Genomic DNA, 16,044 nt, shown 5'->3' with positions numbered 1-16,044 from the left:
TTAGGTCGCTTCTCGCCCTCAGGGGTCTTACTGGTATAGTAGTCCTATACAGTAGTGTACTGTAGATACTGTAGTGCTTGGTGTGGACGGCCCTTTAGGCTAATTGAAAGTCATTGAAAATTGTGATTTATGTCATCATGAAACTTGCTAATTTAATGGGTCAGTACCCATTAAGTATGCCGAACTGCTCAGCACAGGCACTCACCTAGGGGCTCGCTGTGGGTGGACTCACTGTCGATGCACCCGCCTTGTTGTCAAGTGATGTAAATATCACAGTGAAGGGGTCATGCTTTTGCTGAACTGGGGAACATAGCGCACTATGTAATATTATGTAAAAGATGTATGTAAAAAAGAAATGACACAGTCATATATTCCACCTTGCGGCAAGCTGAAGAAACCCCTTAAAGTACTGTCAACTGATGACTGCTGTAAGAGTAGTCTCCATTGCGTCTCCGTCGGTCATCAAATTATGCGTCAAACACAAATAAATCTCCCCGGGGTTATATGTTCCCCAGTTACATAACCACACCCCCATCACTGATTTTTACAAACCCTGGCAGAAGCGGAACTAATTCATGAGTTTTAGGAGTTTTTATGACTGTAGTTCAAGTCTCAAGAGCTGTGAAGACTTGTATTGTTTATTTACTGTTGCGTGACTGTGATATTTCAATATCCAGTGCTACAGTAGGTTATCCATCATGCTCTTCCATAATTTTTTATATATTGTTTCTATAGTTCATATTTGTTGCCATTCACTAATGCAAAAACTTCATCAAGTCAAATTCCTTGTATGTGCAATTTATGAAAATATATCCTGTTTAGCGAAATGATAATACAGCACATTCAGTGCTTGCCTGCAGTGTGAATGATTTATTTCTTTTTTTTTAAAGGTACTATACAGTGATCTAAACTTATATATAATATATATATATTATATTATAATATATATTATATATAATATATATATAGCCTACTACACACAATTTATATTCACATTTTTTTCCTCCAAGAGATATTACAATATTGAATAAGAGAAATGAACTTGGGAAACAGTCCTCATCTCAAGTAATTTTAACATATTTTGACAACCAAGGATGTCAAGTTTTTGCTCCCATCTGTTGGCCCATCTGTCTGTTTGCAGTTAATCTCAAGCACTTATGAACAGATTTTTTCCACTTGGTGTAGTTTGGTTGTCGTCCAATGAATCATGTTGTTTGGCCAAAGTATTTGTGGGCATGGCATAAATGGACATCTGTACTGTACCTTCTGAGAAGATTAATTTAACCAAACCACAATATTTTGAAAAAAGGTTTATCAATGGCCCATGAAGAACTGATTTACAGGTCACATCCATGAAGTTATAGTGACCATAAGAGGACTGCAATACCTTGTTAGACAAACTATTTCTATTTAGCCCATGTTCTATTTAAATCTATGATAGATGCTGAGAGGAGATAATTTCTTTTTATAGATGTCGTTCAGCACCCCAGCATGAAGGAATATGTCTGTTAATGCACTTTTCCGTAATTGACTTTACACATGCAATGCAGTGATAACACAGGATTCAATTCATTTGGGATTCAGATATTTTTCTCCCTCCTTTTTTCTCTTCATTTGTCAATATTCCCTACACACGTGTAGGCCCTATAGGCCTAACTGCTAACCCCTGCAGCTGGTCTGCGTGGGAGGGTGTAGACGACTAAGACAATGTGTCTCCATGTGTGTGGTTTTCCCCTGACAGTGAGGAGTTTTGCCAGGAGGGAGAAACACATACAACCCAGTTCAACCCTGACCAAACAGTTCACTCTCCCCTGCTGGCTTTCCACCCTCACACATGCCCAATTGTGTTCAATGGTGCACCCGGCCAAGGCCAAGCCGGACGCACCGCAGAGGATCCAAACCCTGGTCTCCGTGGTGAAGGGCAAGAAATGCTCCACCGAGCTACCCAGGATTCAGATATATTTCGATACAATGTCTCATTTTGCTTCCTAGTCTCGTCTCTTCCAATACAAAGTAGCGATTGTACCTTTTTTATTGGGGAAAAATGCATATACAGTACATGAACACATATTTGTATCTATCAAAGTGACAACACCCAAGTTTGAGAGCTTGCGACCAGTGCATGATTTGCAGCTGCTGTTTTCCAGGTGGGAAATTATAAAACATTTTCTCTCAATTCTTACTGGTCAACTGTGTACTGCCACAAAAACCCTAATCCAAAGGCAAACCAAAGGTTTCTATGGTTTCCTCTCCATAGAAACCCTGAGTGTTTCCTCTCCATAGAAACCTGTTGTAAAGAAACGGCTTATCGTGGCTTAACAGGACTAAATCAATGACCTACTGTAGGAACACACACTTTCTCTGATTCCTCCTCACTGGTCATACATTGGTGGACCTAAGGCTATCATTTGGGTACATTTAAGCCACAATTAAAAATGTCCCCAATCTTCTGCCAATAAGTCTTAGTTCTAGAACCATTGGGCCTCATGCGCCAACCGTTCTTAAGAAGTTCTTAAGAGGAAATTTGTTCTTAGACCCACTTAGGAAGTTTTTAAGAAGGTTTTGGGATCCCTCAATCTTTTCTTAGCTGTGATTTGTTCGTAGGTAAGAACAGAATCTACGCACACTGTGGAGCACTCTTAGGGTGCCTTTTTCGTTCTTAAGTGCAATCTGAAAACATAAAGGGAAAACAGCGCCATCTGCATGATGCTCAAAGTTTGGTCTGAGGACCTCAAGGGGTCCTTGAGGAAGTTCCAGGCAGTCCACAGCAAAATATGGAATATTTTACCACTTTAATCCCATTTTTTGAAAATAGCCAATCTACAAGCTCACAAACGCGTCCCATTACTGCCCATTTTGAGCTTGTAGATCGGCTATTTTCAAAACATTTTGATAAATCTTCAAAACATTACCCTAGCAGAAAATATTTTCATAAGGGGGTCTGCAGAATGCATGTCAATTTGGGGGTCCTTGACGCACCATAAACGCACCATACCCACCACATAACCCCCCCCCCTCCCAGTTGACTATTGTGAGATAAATAATAAAATACATTCATGAATATTGAAAATATTAAAATATTGAAATATTGAAAAAAAAACATTTCTATTCACTTCAGTACCTCCACAGTATTATTGATTTTTAATGTTTGGAGTCTGGTGTTCCACCATATTTAGACTTTAGTTTAGGTATTCTTGACTTCACTCAACTTTATTTCTATGTGTGAGGTCCTGTGAGCTGCAATCACACACAGGTGTGACTGCAGGCAAGGCCATGGCATGGAGTCATGCAAAACTACACCCACCTGGGTGAACACAGGTAGGAAAGTGAATTCCCAATGCCTTATATGGGATTGGTGGGGCGGTTCCCTATGGTAATTAGGATGCTAATTATGATATGTGGGGCGTCTACCTATGATAATTTGAATGAACTGGCACACCCCTTCAAGTTACGAGGATTTGGATTCATCATCATAAGAACATGCTTACGAACAATTCTGCCTACTTAAGAACGTTTCATGAATCTGACTGGACTTCTCTTAGGAATTCACTTAGGAAGAAATGTAAGAGGAAAAGTTAGGAACTTATTGGCGCATGAGGCCCATTGTCTAAAGGGGTGCTATTCCTACCTCGAGAGCTGGAGCTTTATGCCCCATGCAGAGACTATACCCCTTAAACCAAAATGGAGCAAAAAAACACAATTTAATGTTTTTCCTTAGAACTTTAGAAGATTCCTGTGGTCAAACCGGCTGTGACTCTCCCCTATATGAACACAGACTCTCAGACACTGTACACACACAAAGAGATCTCTTAAGAAAGTACATTAAAGTTTAAAAAATCACACCCGTGTGAACTGAGTGGTGTAAGGTCTTATATAGACTGATCAGCTGTGGTCTGATGTAATGTCTGACGTAATGAAATCACACCCGTGTGAACTGGGTGACCGTAGCAACCATGCTCATTTTTTGGTACGAACAAACAGACAGACAGACAGACAGACACGTAAACTAACAAAGCCAGTCGTAGGAGTGGTTTACACCACTCCTACGACTGGCATTTAACTAAATGTTAAATATATACTGTATATATAAAAACAAAAACACTTGAAAAGAAGTTCCTTCCTTTGCATACTGGAAGCATACACAAGGACATCTGGCGCTGATCGGTCCAGAAATTAGCCCCCGATTAGTCTTTCGAGACAGACTGTTGACTCACGTCAAGAAAAGAGGGCACTGTTATCCCTTTGTTTTGCAGATGGGTTCCCAGATTGGCCCCGGATAGACAGACCGGCTCACAGATGAGTCTGTCTGAGATGACTCAGCCGCTAGGGGCCACGTGGGGAAATGTTAAGTGCTTGCAAATTGTGTCAGATTTGTTCAATTCTTTGGTTTGTGTGTGCCATTTTTCAGGGCTACTTATCGTCCTAATTAACCCTTAATTAGCAAATTAATTTGTAAACGCACCCTTTATTTTTAAGGAATAACGGTAATTGGGTCTTACTAGTTGAATTGAATTTTGTTTTTGAGGGGCACTAGCCCCTCCTATTATTCATTTGTGTATTTCCGTCCTACACAAACATTAAATTCCCATTGACAATGAATGGAAAATTATGTCATAGTGAATGAGCAAATCAGCTTAGTGTCTCTTTTTGAGTGTCTCTTCCTATACGTACAGTATAGGGGCGGTGGTGGCTCAGGGGTAGAGTAGCCACATGGCAACCGCAAGGTTGCCAGTTCGAACCCGGGCTCCCCCAGAGTTAGTGTCGAAGTGTCCTTGAGCAAGACACTGAACCCCTAATTGCTCCTGATGTGCTGGTTGGTGCCTTGCATGGTTTCCGTCGCCATCGGTGTATGAATGTGTGTGTGAATGGGTGAATGTAATGCACAATCTATGTAAAGCGCCTTGGATAAAAGTGCTATATAAATGCACCATTTACACACAGGTTTAATGTTTGTCTTTAGTTCAATGTTTGTTTTGTAAACTCCATTGACAACGAAGGGAAAACTTACGTCATAATGTGCCTCATTACGTCATATTGTCTCTTTATTGTTTATTGTTTTACATCACCATTACATCACCTAATCAACATGCGTTAGACTTTAATATATTAGCACCCCTCACTTCACACGGGGTGTGATTTTTGTCCTACACAAACATTAAATTCCTATTAATGAATTGAGAATTTTACGTCATGATGATGTTAGGATGATAAGAGCGCCCCTCACTAAACACGGGAGGGATTTTTATGTTAATGTTTTAAATCAAATTACATCAAACTGAGCCTTTGCTTGTATCTCTTAATAGTAAATTGCTTACATTCAGAATCTTTAAAATTGTCTTGCGTAGGACCAGCTTTACATTCACTAACTGTCAGTGGCAATGATTCTGTAAGACCTCTAGGTGGCACATTGGACCAACAGTACTTATGCTTTATGTATGCTTTATCTTTTTGTGCGATATTATAGGTCTGTCCATAATATAGGAATTCAGCTGCCAAACATGTTTGGTCACATAACCCAGCAATCGTTAGAAATCATTCAAAATATGTTAATATTCTCAGTGATGCTGTGGTGTGCATTATAAGCCATTACCCTGTGCCATAAATACCAAATAGAGAATCAGAACCTTTGATTCTGGCTACTCATACTTGAATACACTATGTGAATTGAGAGAGTGGAAGGGGAAAACCTGAATAAGAAACTGACCTTTATAGAAGAATGTGAGCTATTGTTTGTCAGCACGACTCATTTAAGAATTCCCTGTGATATCACTTGTGCGTGTGCGTGCGCGTGCGTGCGCGTGCGTGCGTGCGCGCGCGTGTGTGTGTGTGTGTGGATTTATGACTCATTGTTATGCACTCATGATTATGCAGGAGCCTTTTTTCCTTTCATGTTTTTCTCAGCTGTTCCCAATGTACAGTACAGTATATAGATCCTAATAATGATTCTGTGCCCAAGATTTGTTTGTAGTGTTAATATCTGTCATTTACCTCTCCTGAATATCAAAGGTGTTGCTGTTTGTTATTTTGTGTGTGTGTGTGTGTGTGTGTGTGTGTGTGTGTGTGTGTGTGTGTGTGTGTGTGTGTGTGTGTGTGTGTGTGTGTGTGTGTGTGTGTGTGTGTGTGTGTGTGTGTGTGTGTGTGTGTGTGTGTGTGTGTGTGTGTGTGTGTGTGTGTGTGTGTGTGTGTGTGTGTGTGTGTGTGTGTGTGTGTGTGTGTGTACTAGTGCACTGTATGTCTGGGTGAGTGGGGCGCACCCCTGCTGGCTGAGTTGTTGTGATCATGGCTGAGCCAATCAGCTGGCTAGCACCATGCCTTCCTGCTCCTTAATTGGTTGGTTTTCCTGGCGAGGGCTGCTGATACACAGAGCCAGACGGTTTTATCAGGGAAGGAGCCAGAGCCACAGGGAGAGGGGGATACAGTATAGAAAGGGTAATATTGAGGGAAAGACTCTGAGTGGGAGACAGTCAATAGCCACCACCTAGGGTTTGCATCAATTCAGAGGGAGAGAGAGAGAGAGAGAAAGGTCATTATTATTCCCAGTACATTCTGGAGCAGACAGAGACGGTGTTCCTTCAGTCAGAGAGGAAACGAGTGTTTTTACTGAGAGGCAGTTCCAGCTCATCCTTCTCCCGTTTGCTGAATCCAGTGCCCTGAAAACAGACGACCAAGATGAACCACAGCTCCACTGAAGCGGTAGCAGGGACTGTTGACTCTCTGCGTTACCTCAGGTAAACTCCCAGTTTGAAACTATTGAATTCTGATGTGTGGGGTACTGTTGCACTGACTCAAACCTCTTGTTGGTCTCTTATGTGTGCATGTGCATGTTATGTTTTTTATGCTCTGCTTTGATTTGGTCTGTCCTCTTCTGTTCTCTTCCATTCTGTTCTATTCTGTGACCTGTAGGATGCAACTCAATGAGCATTATCCGCTCCACTCTCCATGTATTGAGTGTTGAGAGAGAGAGAGGGGGGGGGGGGGGCAGAAAGTGTTTTAAAATCAGGTGGTTATAATAATACGCCACACACCATGTGAGTGGCAATGCTGATGGTGCTTGTTTGTTATTATTATGGTAATGGAGATGATGTGGGCATAATTGACCCTGATAAATCGTTCTTATCGTTCTTATCCATGCTTTCAGCGTCTTTCTGTGGTCTTTTCTCTGTGGATTACATACTGTACATTTGATGTGTAATTTGATGTTATCAGGACCCGGGTTAATGGCTGTTGTATGTATATGTATGTACTGCATATTAGAGGTTTCATCAGTTTGTTCCACAGGGAACCTGTCTTGGGAGACCTACAGCATCAGACGGCAAGATCAATAATATATGAATGAATCTCTGGGTTTCACCGGGCCATAGAGACAGACAGACGTGCACAGAGAGAGACAGAGAGAGAGAGAGAATTTCAGTGGGTGTTTGGCATGTATGCGTACTATACAAAAAGGTGCTATGCACATGTAAATCGTGCAAGCTGAACTCGGCGATGGCCATAATGTACCGATGCTGGCAGTATTGTGGTCCTCTTTATCTCTGCTGCCAGCAGTGTTGATGGGCAGTCTGTGCTCCTTTCTTCCTTGCATTTTAATGTCCAGACCGGTGAGCCTACTCAGGGACCACACAAGTCGGGAACGGTGTAAGTGGGGAGCTGCAGTACCCACAGGAACCAGCCTACTCTGGAAAGTTGGGAATGCTTGCCCCACCTGTTCAGGCAATAACCGTTGTCCTTGTTGAGAACCTCTTGTTCATAGGCGATTTTAGGCTCTCAGAGCAGGGGGGCACAGATTTCTTTTTTTTTTAGGGGTACCAAACACATTTTCTTTATGGCCACCAGGGGGGCACCAGGGAGTTCCATGGTACATTCTTCCAAGCTGCCACACATCAAGTTTGAAGTCATTCTTATTTATTTCGGATGGTACCCGAGTTATGTCCGGGAGAGACTGACAGACAGGCTTTTTTGTGAATTTATAGATAGTGTTGGACCCACAACATGTTATGTGCAGTACACACTTGAATGTATGTACTCTCTGTTGAAGGTTAACTGTGCAAAATGTGTATAAATGTTCACATTTGCCAGTAAAAATAATATATATATTTTAATATATGCAGTACATAGATATCCCACGGTTATTTATGTGTTAAATGAGCTGCTTTCATCTTTCCATCCAGCAGGTTTATTGTAAGCAAGGCTTGGCAACTAAGCTTGGTAATATGTGAACCCGGAAGGATTAGATGAGATTATATCTAATCTTGCTCTTTAATAGTAATGGATCATATAAAGCACACATTTTATGTACAATACAATGATGATAAAATAAACATGAGAAGAACTAAATCACCTAAGTCATCCACATTGAACATCTCCATAATGACTTGATTGGATTATACAGAACCTCTGGGTAATGCACATGGTTTAATGAAACAAAAATGCTACTGCTAAGTTATTGTAATTCATTCTCCATAAATGGGACATCCCCAATGGCTGGCTGAAGTTGCACACTCGCAGTCTGTGACAACAATAGGTTCACAGCTCACATCATGTATTTCACTCCAAATATAGCATAGCCTTTTCTCGCCATTAGCATGCACGCACATTGTTGCTGTGGCCTAGGGCGGGAAAACCATGCTATGTTGGGTTGGAAACCTTGCATCACATTACGTTGCATCATGATGTACGTGTTGTGAGTGAGCTTGTACAGTAGATCTGCTATCTTTGCTGTCTCCTTGTTTCACCAAACATTGCTTGACGGTAGGGTTGTCCCGATCGGATCGGAAATCATGGGCCGACCACGTCATTTTCAAATGATCGGAATCGGATCGGGAGCCAAAAAACGTGATTGGGACATCCCTAGTATCAATATTATATCCGTATCATGATATTAGACTGGATATTATCTGTGATTTGGGATATTATACTATTCTGATATGGCATAAACGTGTTCTATAAAATATAAATATCGGATCGGGAAAAATCGGTATCGGCAGATACTCAAAATCAAATGATCGGATCGGGAAGAAAAAAAACGTGATCGGGACATCCCTACTTGACGGGCGGTTTACATTTTTATACAGCGATGCATTTGAATTCCATCAATTCCTTTGGTTTGCTACACTCTGTCTTGTCACCTTACTACTCTCTCGGTGTTCGATGGTCTGAGTCAGATGGTCTAACTCTAAAACTACATTATCTTGTAAGTAAAAACCGACAGCAACAACAACAAACTAAACAAAAAAGAAAGTGTTGATTATAAAAGGAATTGAGTTCTCTAGCTGCAGTAACAGCTAGAGTATTTCAGATTTCAGATTTGATTTCTCTGTCTCTATCTCTTTCTCTCATCTCATTCTGGGGCTGGGGCTGCTCTTACCCAGAGCAGTATAATAAAACATGCTAGATGTGGGGCTAAATTCTATTTATTTATTTTAAGACATATTAAATCACACAGACCCGGCCTATCAGAGTTAAAGCCGAATTGAAACATGGTGGTGCAGACAATTGGAACAAACATGCAGCAACAAATATAAATCAGCCCATGTAGAAATACTGATTGACAATTCCTTTTGACAATAATAATAATTATTCCCTCCCATATGGTCATTATTCATGAACATACATGCATACATTATGCAATGCATACCCCTCATTCATCCCCCGTCCACCCACTCACCCTCCCACTCTTCCCAGATGCAGAGAATACTGCAAGAAAAAAATACAAATTAAATAAAAGTAATAATAATTAATAATGATGATAATAATAAAATAAATAAAAGACATTCAGCTCGCTTGGTCTTCAACCAGCCAAAATTCTCACATGTCTCCCCCCTTCTACGGCTACGCTCCCTCCATTGGCTCCCGGTCGCTGTACAAAACTCTGATGCTGGAATTGAAAGCAACCAAAGGTTGGAATCCACCCATACACACCCTACAAGCCCTCCCACGCTCAGATCAGCCAACGCAGGGAAGCTGGAGGTACCTTCACTAAAAACACCAGGAAAATGCTCTCTTCTCCCTTCTGGCTCCAAAACTATGGAATGCACTTCCCATTGCAATTAGAACTGCAGACTCACTCCCAATCTTCCGCCGTAGTCTGAAAACCCACCTCTTCAGACTTGCCATAGCCTCGACAACCTTACAGACGTAAGCAAAGGCTCAACTTATGTAACTTAGATGATAATAATAATAATAACTTTATTTATATAGCACTTTTTAATCGTTTACCCGCCAGGAACATAGGAATTTTAAAACGTAGAATCTTGTAGCCTGCCACAAACGGAAAAGCCGTTTTAACAGCGATGTATTCATTAATGCATGTTTTAATACGATCGTATCGAAATCTACCGTCAGTTAGCTTTGTTATGCTTCTGACACAATGGGCGCGGCCATTTTGAAAATGCGCGCGCATCCACTTACATTGCCGGCTCTGGTTTCAGACGGCTTTATCTCACAGAAGCGACATTGCAGAGGACGCTTTGTCCCAGACAAGCGTTTTCAACGGCCTGTAGCAGGCGCTGTGATACTCGCGGTCCACTTTTTCCACCACCGACCGAGAGAACGAGCACCAGCTTCGTCAACACACACGGAATGGTTTCATAGTAAAATGCGATTACGGATATTTGGCTCTTCAAAGTAAGTGTCACGCGTGATTAAACCATGGCAATACGCAATCGAGGGATTAATTAATGGCGGCAGGCTAAGAGTTAAAACATGCATTAAAATGTGCTGAACAACAGTTAATAACATCACATCATAGTAATCATAGCATAATAAAATAAAAACAGATTAAGAGGAAGGAAATAAAGTAAAACAAAAAGTTAGGTCGACCTACGCAATAAACAATTAGTAAACTTCATATTTCACCAAAACCAGAGCAGAACTTTTTTTAAATCGATTCTAAAACCCACAGGCAGCCAGTGGAGAGTGGTCAGGATGGGGGTGATATGGGCAGATTTTCTGGTGTTGGTCAGGAGCCTGGCAGCAGCATTCTGCACCAGCGGGAGATGGATTTCTGTGATAAACATGTGTACAGACCGTTACAGTAATCTAATCGGGAGGTTATAAAGGCGTGAATGACCTTCTCTAAATCTGCAAATGACAGGACGGATTTGATTTTCGCAATGGTTCTGAGCTGGTAAAAACATGATAGCATTTTATGTAGACATAGCACGATATAGTACCCTATATGCATAGTTCATTATATAAAGTTAAATTCTTAGCATACATAGGCTTCATAATGACTATTTTTAAGTATTTGATGTATTACCATGTCTTTTGTTCCTGCTTACTGTAAATCGCTCTGGATTAAGAGCGTCTGCTAAATTGTAAATTGTACATTGCGTAGACATCTATCTATAAATGCACCACGTCTCTCTCTGTCTATATGTGTGTACGGCTGTAATGCACCTATGCACGTAACTCGAGAACCGTTCGCCCCACCGACTTCAAATTCGCCACATGCGTTCCACACCCCCACAGGGAGTGCAGTCGCCCCACCGACTTCAAATTTGACACACGCGTTCCACACATCCACAGGGAGTGCAGTGCCCGGTGTCGAGTCGGTCGGACCCACGGTTGTCCAGAACCGCCACAAAAGACCTCTGCCAGGGCTCTGGACAGGGCCCCTGCCCAGGCTCCATATACTGTATGGAGCTGGCCTGTTCTGACATCACAACACTCCATATTTGGGCATGCCTGACAGAACTCCATATATAGGAATAAAGGGACACAGAGAGACAGATACAGAAATCTCCATATATGGGCATAAAAGGGACACAGACAAATGGGTGTAACGGGTACTCTGACAGAGGTACAACGGGTATTGCATAGCCAGGTGGGGCATGGATCTCCAACTTCCATCGTTACCGACTCTGTGCTCTACAGCTGGGCAACGGTCTAGTTTGTTAAATAATGTTAGTATTAATTATATAGAACAATATATTTTTGAGTGGTGTAAACCACTCCTACAACTGGCTTTGTTATTTTACGTGTCTGTCTGTCTGTTCGTAAAAAATGAGCACGGTTGCTATGGTCACCCAGTTCACACGGGTGTGATTTCATTACGTCAGACATTACGTCAGACCACAGCTGATCAGTCTATATAAGACCTTACACCACTCAGTTCACACAGGTGTGATTTATTTTATACAAAATGGTGAGATTAAAATTGTGGGTGCAAAATGGCAAAATATTGGGTTGTGAGTTGAATGTTGTGTTGTAGGAAGAAAGGAAATAAAGAAACTTGCGCATTGAAAGAGTAAATGTTTGCTGAACTTTGTGTAGCATTATGGAGTGTACGACATTGCAGATATCCTAGTATTTTAAGTGAGCATTGTTCAGCCAAACTAGCTGTAACGGAAAGTAGATAGCCATAAATGTCAGCGGTACTTCTGAGCTAAAGGTCAGTGCTATTTAGTCAACCAGTACTGTTTGACCATAGATTTAGGGGGGCACAAGTTATACAAAGAAGAAATAAGGTTTTATATAAGATAATGGTATTTTTCCAGGCATTGATTATATCTAGCATGTTAAATTTGATTAACCTAAGTGACATGCCATTCTTGTGTCTTTATCTCATTTGTTCCCTGGCTGTTCCTCTCACTCCCTCCGTCTCCTCTGGCACAGTTTCTGTTCTCCACCCACCATCACCCCTTCATCCACAACTCTCTGCCTACCATTTGCTCTTTCCGTCTGTTGTTTTTGTCTATTGTCTCGTCTGTTGTCTGTCTCATAAGTGTGTGTGTGTGTGTGATAATGATGACGATTGTGTGTTTCTGTATGTGTGTGTGAGAACTGAAGACTGTCACTGTTATTTTGTGAATAAACCAGCAGCTTTTGTGCACACTGCACTTCACATCCACAGAATAAAAACCACTCCCTTTTCAACTCACCGGGCTCTCCATTCTGTTTAGTATAGAGAAGGAAAGAGGAATCTATAATAGAAGGATCCTCTCTTGTCTCTGAAGTCCTTTTTGAAGGTTCCTTTTAATAGCAAACTTGCCTCTCTGTCTGACCATCTGTCTCTCTGTTTGCTGGTCTGTTCATCATCCATTCTTTTGGCAGTCTGTCCCCACGGCTGTCCGTGTCCCTACTCCCTAACTTCTTGTCCTTCCCTGGCTGTAATGCCCTTGCCTTATTGTTATTCCTCGGGCTTGCCTCCTTCAACCCAGATCCCTGCCACCCTTCCCACTCTGGCACCTCCATTTGCCCGTGTGACAGGAGGGACACTTGTATATAGGCCATCTATAATGATGTAAGCAGAAAAGGAGAAACGCAGAGAGCAAACACAAGCACAGAGAAGATTTGTTCCCAGGCAAGGATTCGATCATCACTGTTTCTCTGCTATTAAAGTCCGATTAGCCATGAGAGCTCTCAATTTGAAGTCTGAAGTGGGTGTGTGTGGGTGGCAGAGGGGCAAAGAGTCTGAAGGGCATAATTGGATTATTGGTTCAGTCTCAGCCCGACATCTCTTAAGTTATATTGTTTTGATGCTGCTTGGCATGGATGTGAAGAGGAGGATACACACAAACAGTGTTAACACACCCATGCACAAAAGCACACGGAGGCAGGCACATCACGTGTGTATGGGTGGGTTCCAATAAGAGAGCTGATGGAAACACATGCACACATGCACATGTACATGTAGTTATCAAAGACAGTGTCCCTAGTGTTTTGTCTGACTTTTTGCTGAGCTGCAAGTTTTAGGTTTTATTGCGTGGTAGTCTTTGATGGCTCTAGTCTAAAGCTTGCTTTTTATTCTCACTCTGACACAGCCCTGCTGACTCATGATTAAATTAGCCTTCCACAAGGAGCATGTCCGTGCTTTGTTTCTCGAGGCCAATTTGAGAAAGGATTAGAGAGAATTGTATAGAGAATATTCCCTTTAGGATCCATTTAGACGAGATTTCAGGGACAAGTGTGCATGGTGTTCATTTGCAATATTTATACTAGGAGTGGTACATTTTTAGAAGAGCTTCTCAAGACTAGTTTTGCTTTCCCATAACTCTGAATCAAGAGAATTAACAAACAAAACAAATGTGTTTACCCCAGTTAATAACCTTTAATTTTATAATATGGCATTTTGGCGAAGTTGTAAATAACACATATGCTTTCACATAATACAAAAAAGGAAAGAAATAATACAATTACAATACAAAAAAAGGAAAGAAATAATACAATTACAAAAATTATTGATTTTGGTTGATTGATTTAATTGATTGCATTCTATGGAAAGAGATGCTCCCACTTTTCTGATGTAATTGCTGATACATTTCACTTCAAATGTGAACTCAACAGTCTCAGTCAGTATCCTCAAAAGGCATCTGTGATGGTTCTGCATGTGTCTGTAAGCGTCCCAGTAATCCAAAAGAAAAGAACATTCTATTCTATCCCGGTCAAGCTTGGGTTGTGGAGCCTGATGGCTACTGACACAAAGGACTGACGATGTTTCTTTGTGGTGTGCCAGTGTGGTAGTCTGTTGCTGAATGTGCTCTTCATCCCTACTAGCATGCCATAGAGAGGTGTGTGTGTGTGTGTGTGTGTGTGTGTGTGTGTGTGTGTGTGTGTGTGTGTGTGTGTGTGTGTGTGTGTGTGTGTGTGTGTGTGTGTGTGTGTGTGTGTGTGTGTGTGTGTGTGTGTGTGTGTGTGTGTGTGTGTGTGTGTGTGTGTGTGTGATAATGATGACGATTGTGTTTCTGTATGTGTGTGTGAGAACTAAAGACTGTCACTGTTGAACCTAGGCTGTTGCTGTTTTATGTTTTTTTTCATTAAGTTATTTTGTGAATAAACCAGCAGCTTTTGTGCACACTGCACTTCACATCCACAGAATAAAACCCACTCCATTTTCAACTCACCAGGCTCTCCATTCTGTTTAGTATAGAGAAGGAAAGAGGAATCTATAATGGGAGGATCCTCTCTTGTCTCTGAAGTCCTTTGAAGGTTCCTTTAGCAAACAAACAAACAAGACTAAAGCAAGGAGCGTGCACACGGTTGTGTTTTTCGGATTAGATCCTTGCCAATCTGAGAACCCATCGTCAAAATAAAGGAAAAACAGCGCCCTCTTTCCTTTATTGATGAGAGTCAACAGTCTGTCTCGAGAGACTAGGTCCTTGCAGACTGGTGCGTTTTTCTGAAAAGCCGTGGCTCTGAAATTCGCTCCCGATATTCGGGTCCGAAAACGCAGCAGTGGGCAAAGTGGTGTGTTCTTCCCTCCATGCATGTATTTGATATTTGCAAATTGCCGGTGTAGGAGAGGTACAGGACAGGTACAGTAACAGTAGGGTCTGTGTCATTTGCAAATAAGAATCGCAATGCAATTTTGGTGTCAACAAGGATCACATTTTGCACTACGGGCCACCGTCATTGGACCAGTGCCAGACATAATTCACTGCATTTACAATTTTGCAGACGCACTTATCCGACTTATAATAAGCAAGGTACCTCGGCTCACATGCGTCAAATCTGTATTAATTTTGGCAGCAAATTTGTTGCAAAGCAAGTTTGTCATAGTCTTCTTGAATACATTTTTGAGTGGTGCAACCACTCCTAGAACCAGCAATGTCCGTCCGTCCGTCCCTATGTATGTTTAGGGTACCAACAGGGGGCGGTGTTGCACCACTCACTTCAGACAAGGTCTGATTTTTATTTAGTTTCAGTCATCTGAACTGTTTTATTTATTTGTTGTTGACTAAATAATCTACAGTTGATATAGTCGACTAAAATGTATTTTGGCAGGACTTGATTGTGTCAAGTCCTGCCAAAAACTATAGGATAAACTATATGATAACAGGCAAACAATGAACATATATTAGCATGTTTATGTTTTCTTTTTGTTATTCTTTCTATATTCTCCAAAAATATTGTATTGTTTGCTTTAAATCACAGAATGGTTTATGGCACCTCAGTATCTCTCTGAACTTCTAGAAGTCTATACTCCCCAAGGTCATTGTGGTCTGCGGACCAGTTGAAACGTATTGTCCCAATGACCAAGTTTAAAGACCAGAGGTGACCGAGCCTTTTCAATAGTAACCCCCAAATTGTGGAATGAGCTCCCCT

The 16,044-nt window shown here is 41.4% G+C and overlaps 1 protein-coding gene across 1 annotated transcript in view; it reads left to right on the top strand.

Annotated features, from left to right (window-relative positions):
* yjefn3 (YjeF N-terminal domain containing 3) overlaps positions 1-16,044 on the top strand; it is an 85,228-nt gene that overhangs the window by 7,822 nt on the left and 61,362 nt on the right. The window contains exon 2 of the mRNA XM_079505668.1: positions 6,647-6,728. Within this exon, the coding sequence (XP_079361794.1) occupies positions 6,670-6,728 (59 nt within the window). The 5' untranslated portion in view covers positions 6,647-6,669. The remainder of the gene's footprint in view (positions 1-6,646; positions 6,729-16,044) is intronic.

This window comes from Electrona antarctica (assembly GCF_951216825.1).
Source record: "Electrona antarctica genome assembly, chromosome: 7".
Lineage (NCBI taxonomy): Eukaryota > Metazoa > Chordata > Actinopteri > Myctophiformes > Myctophidae > Electrona > Electrona antarctica.
This window is presented reverse-complemented; position numbering and strand designations above follow the sequence as displayed.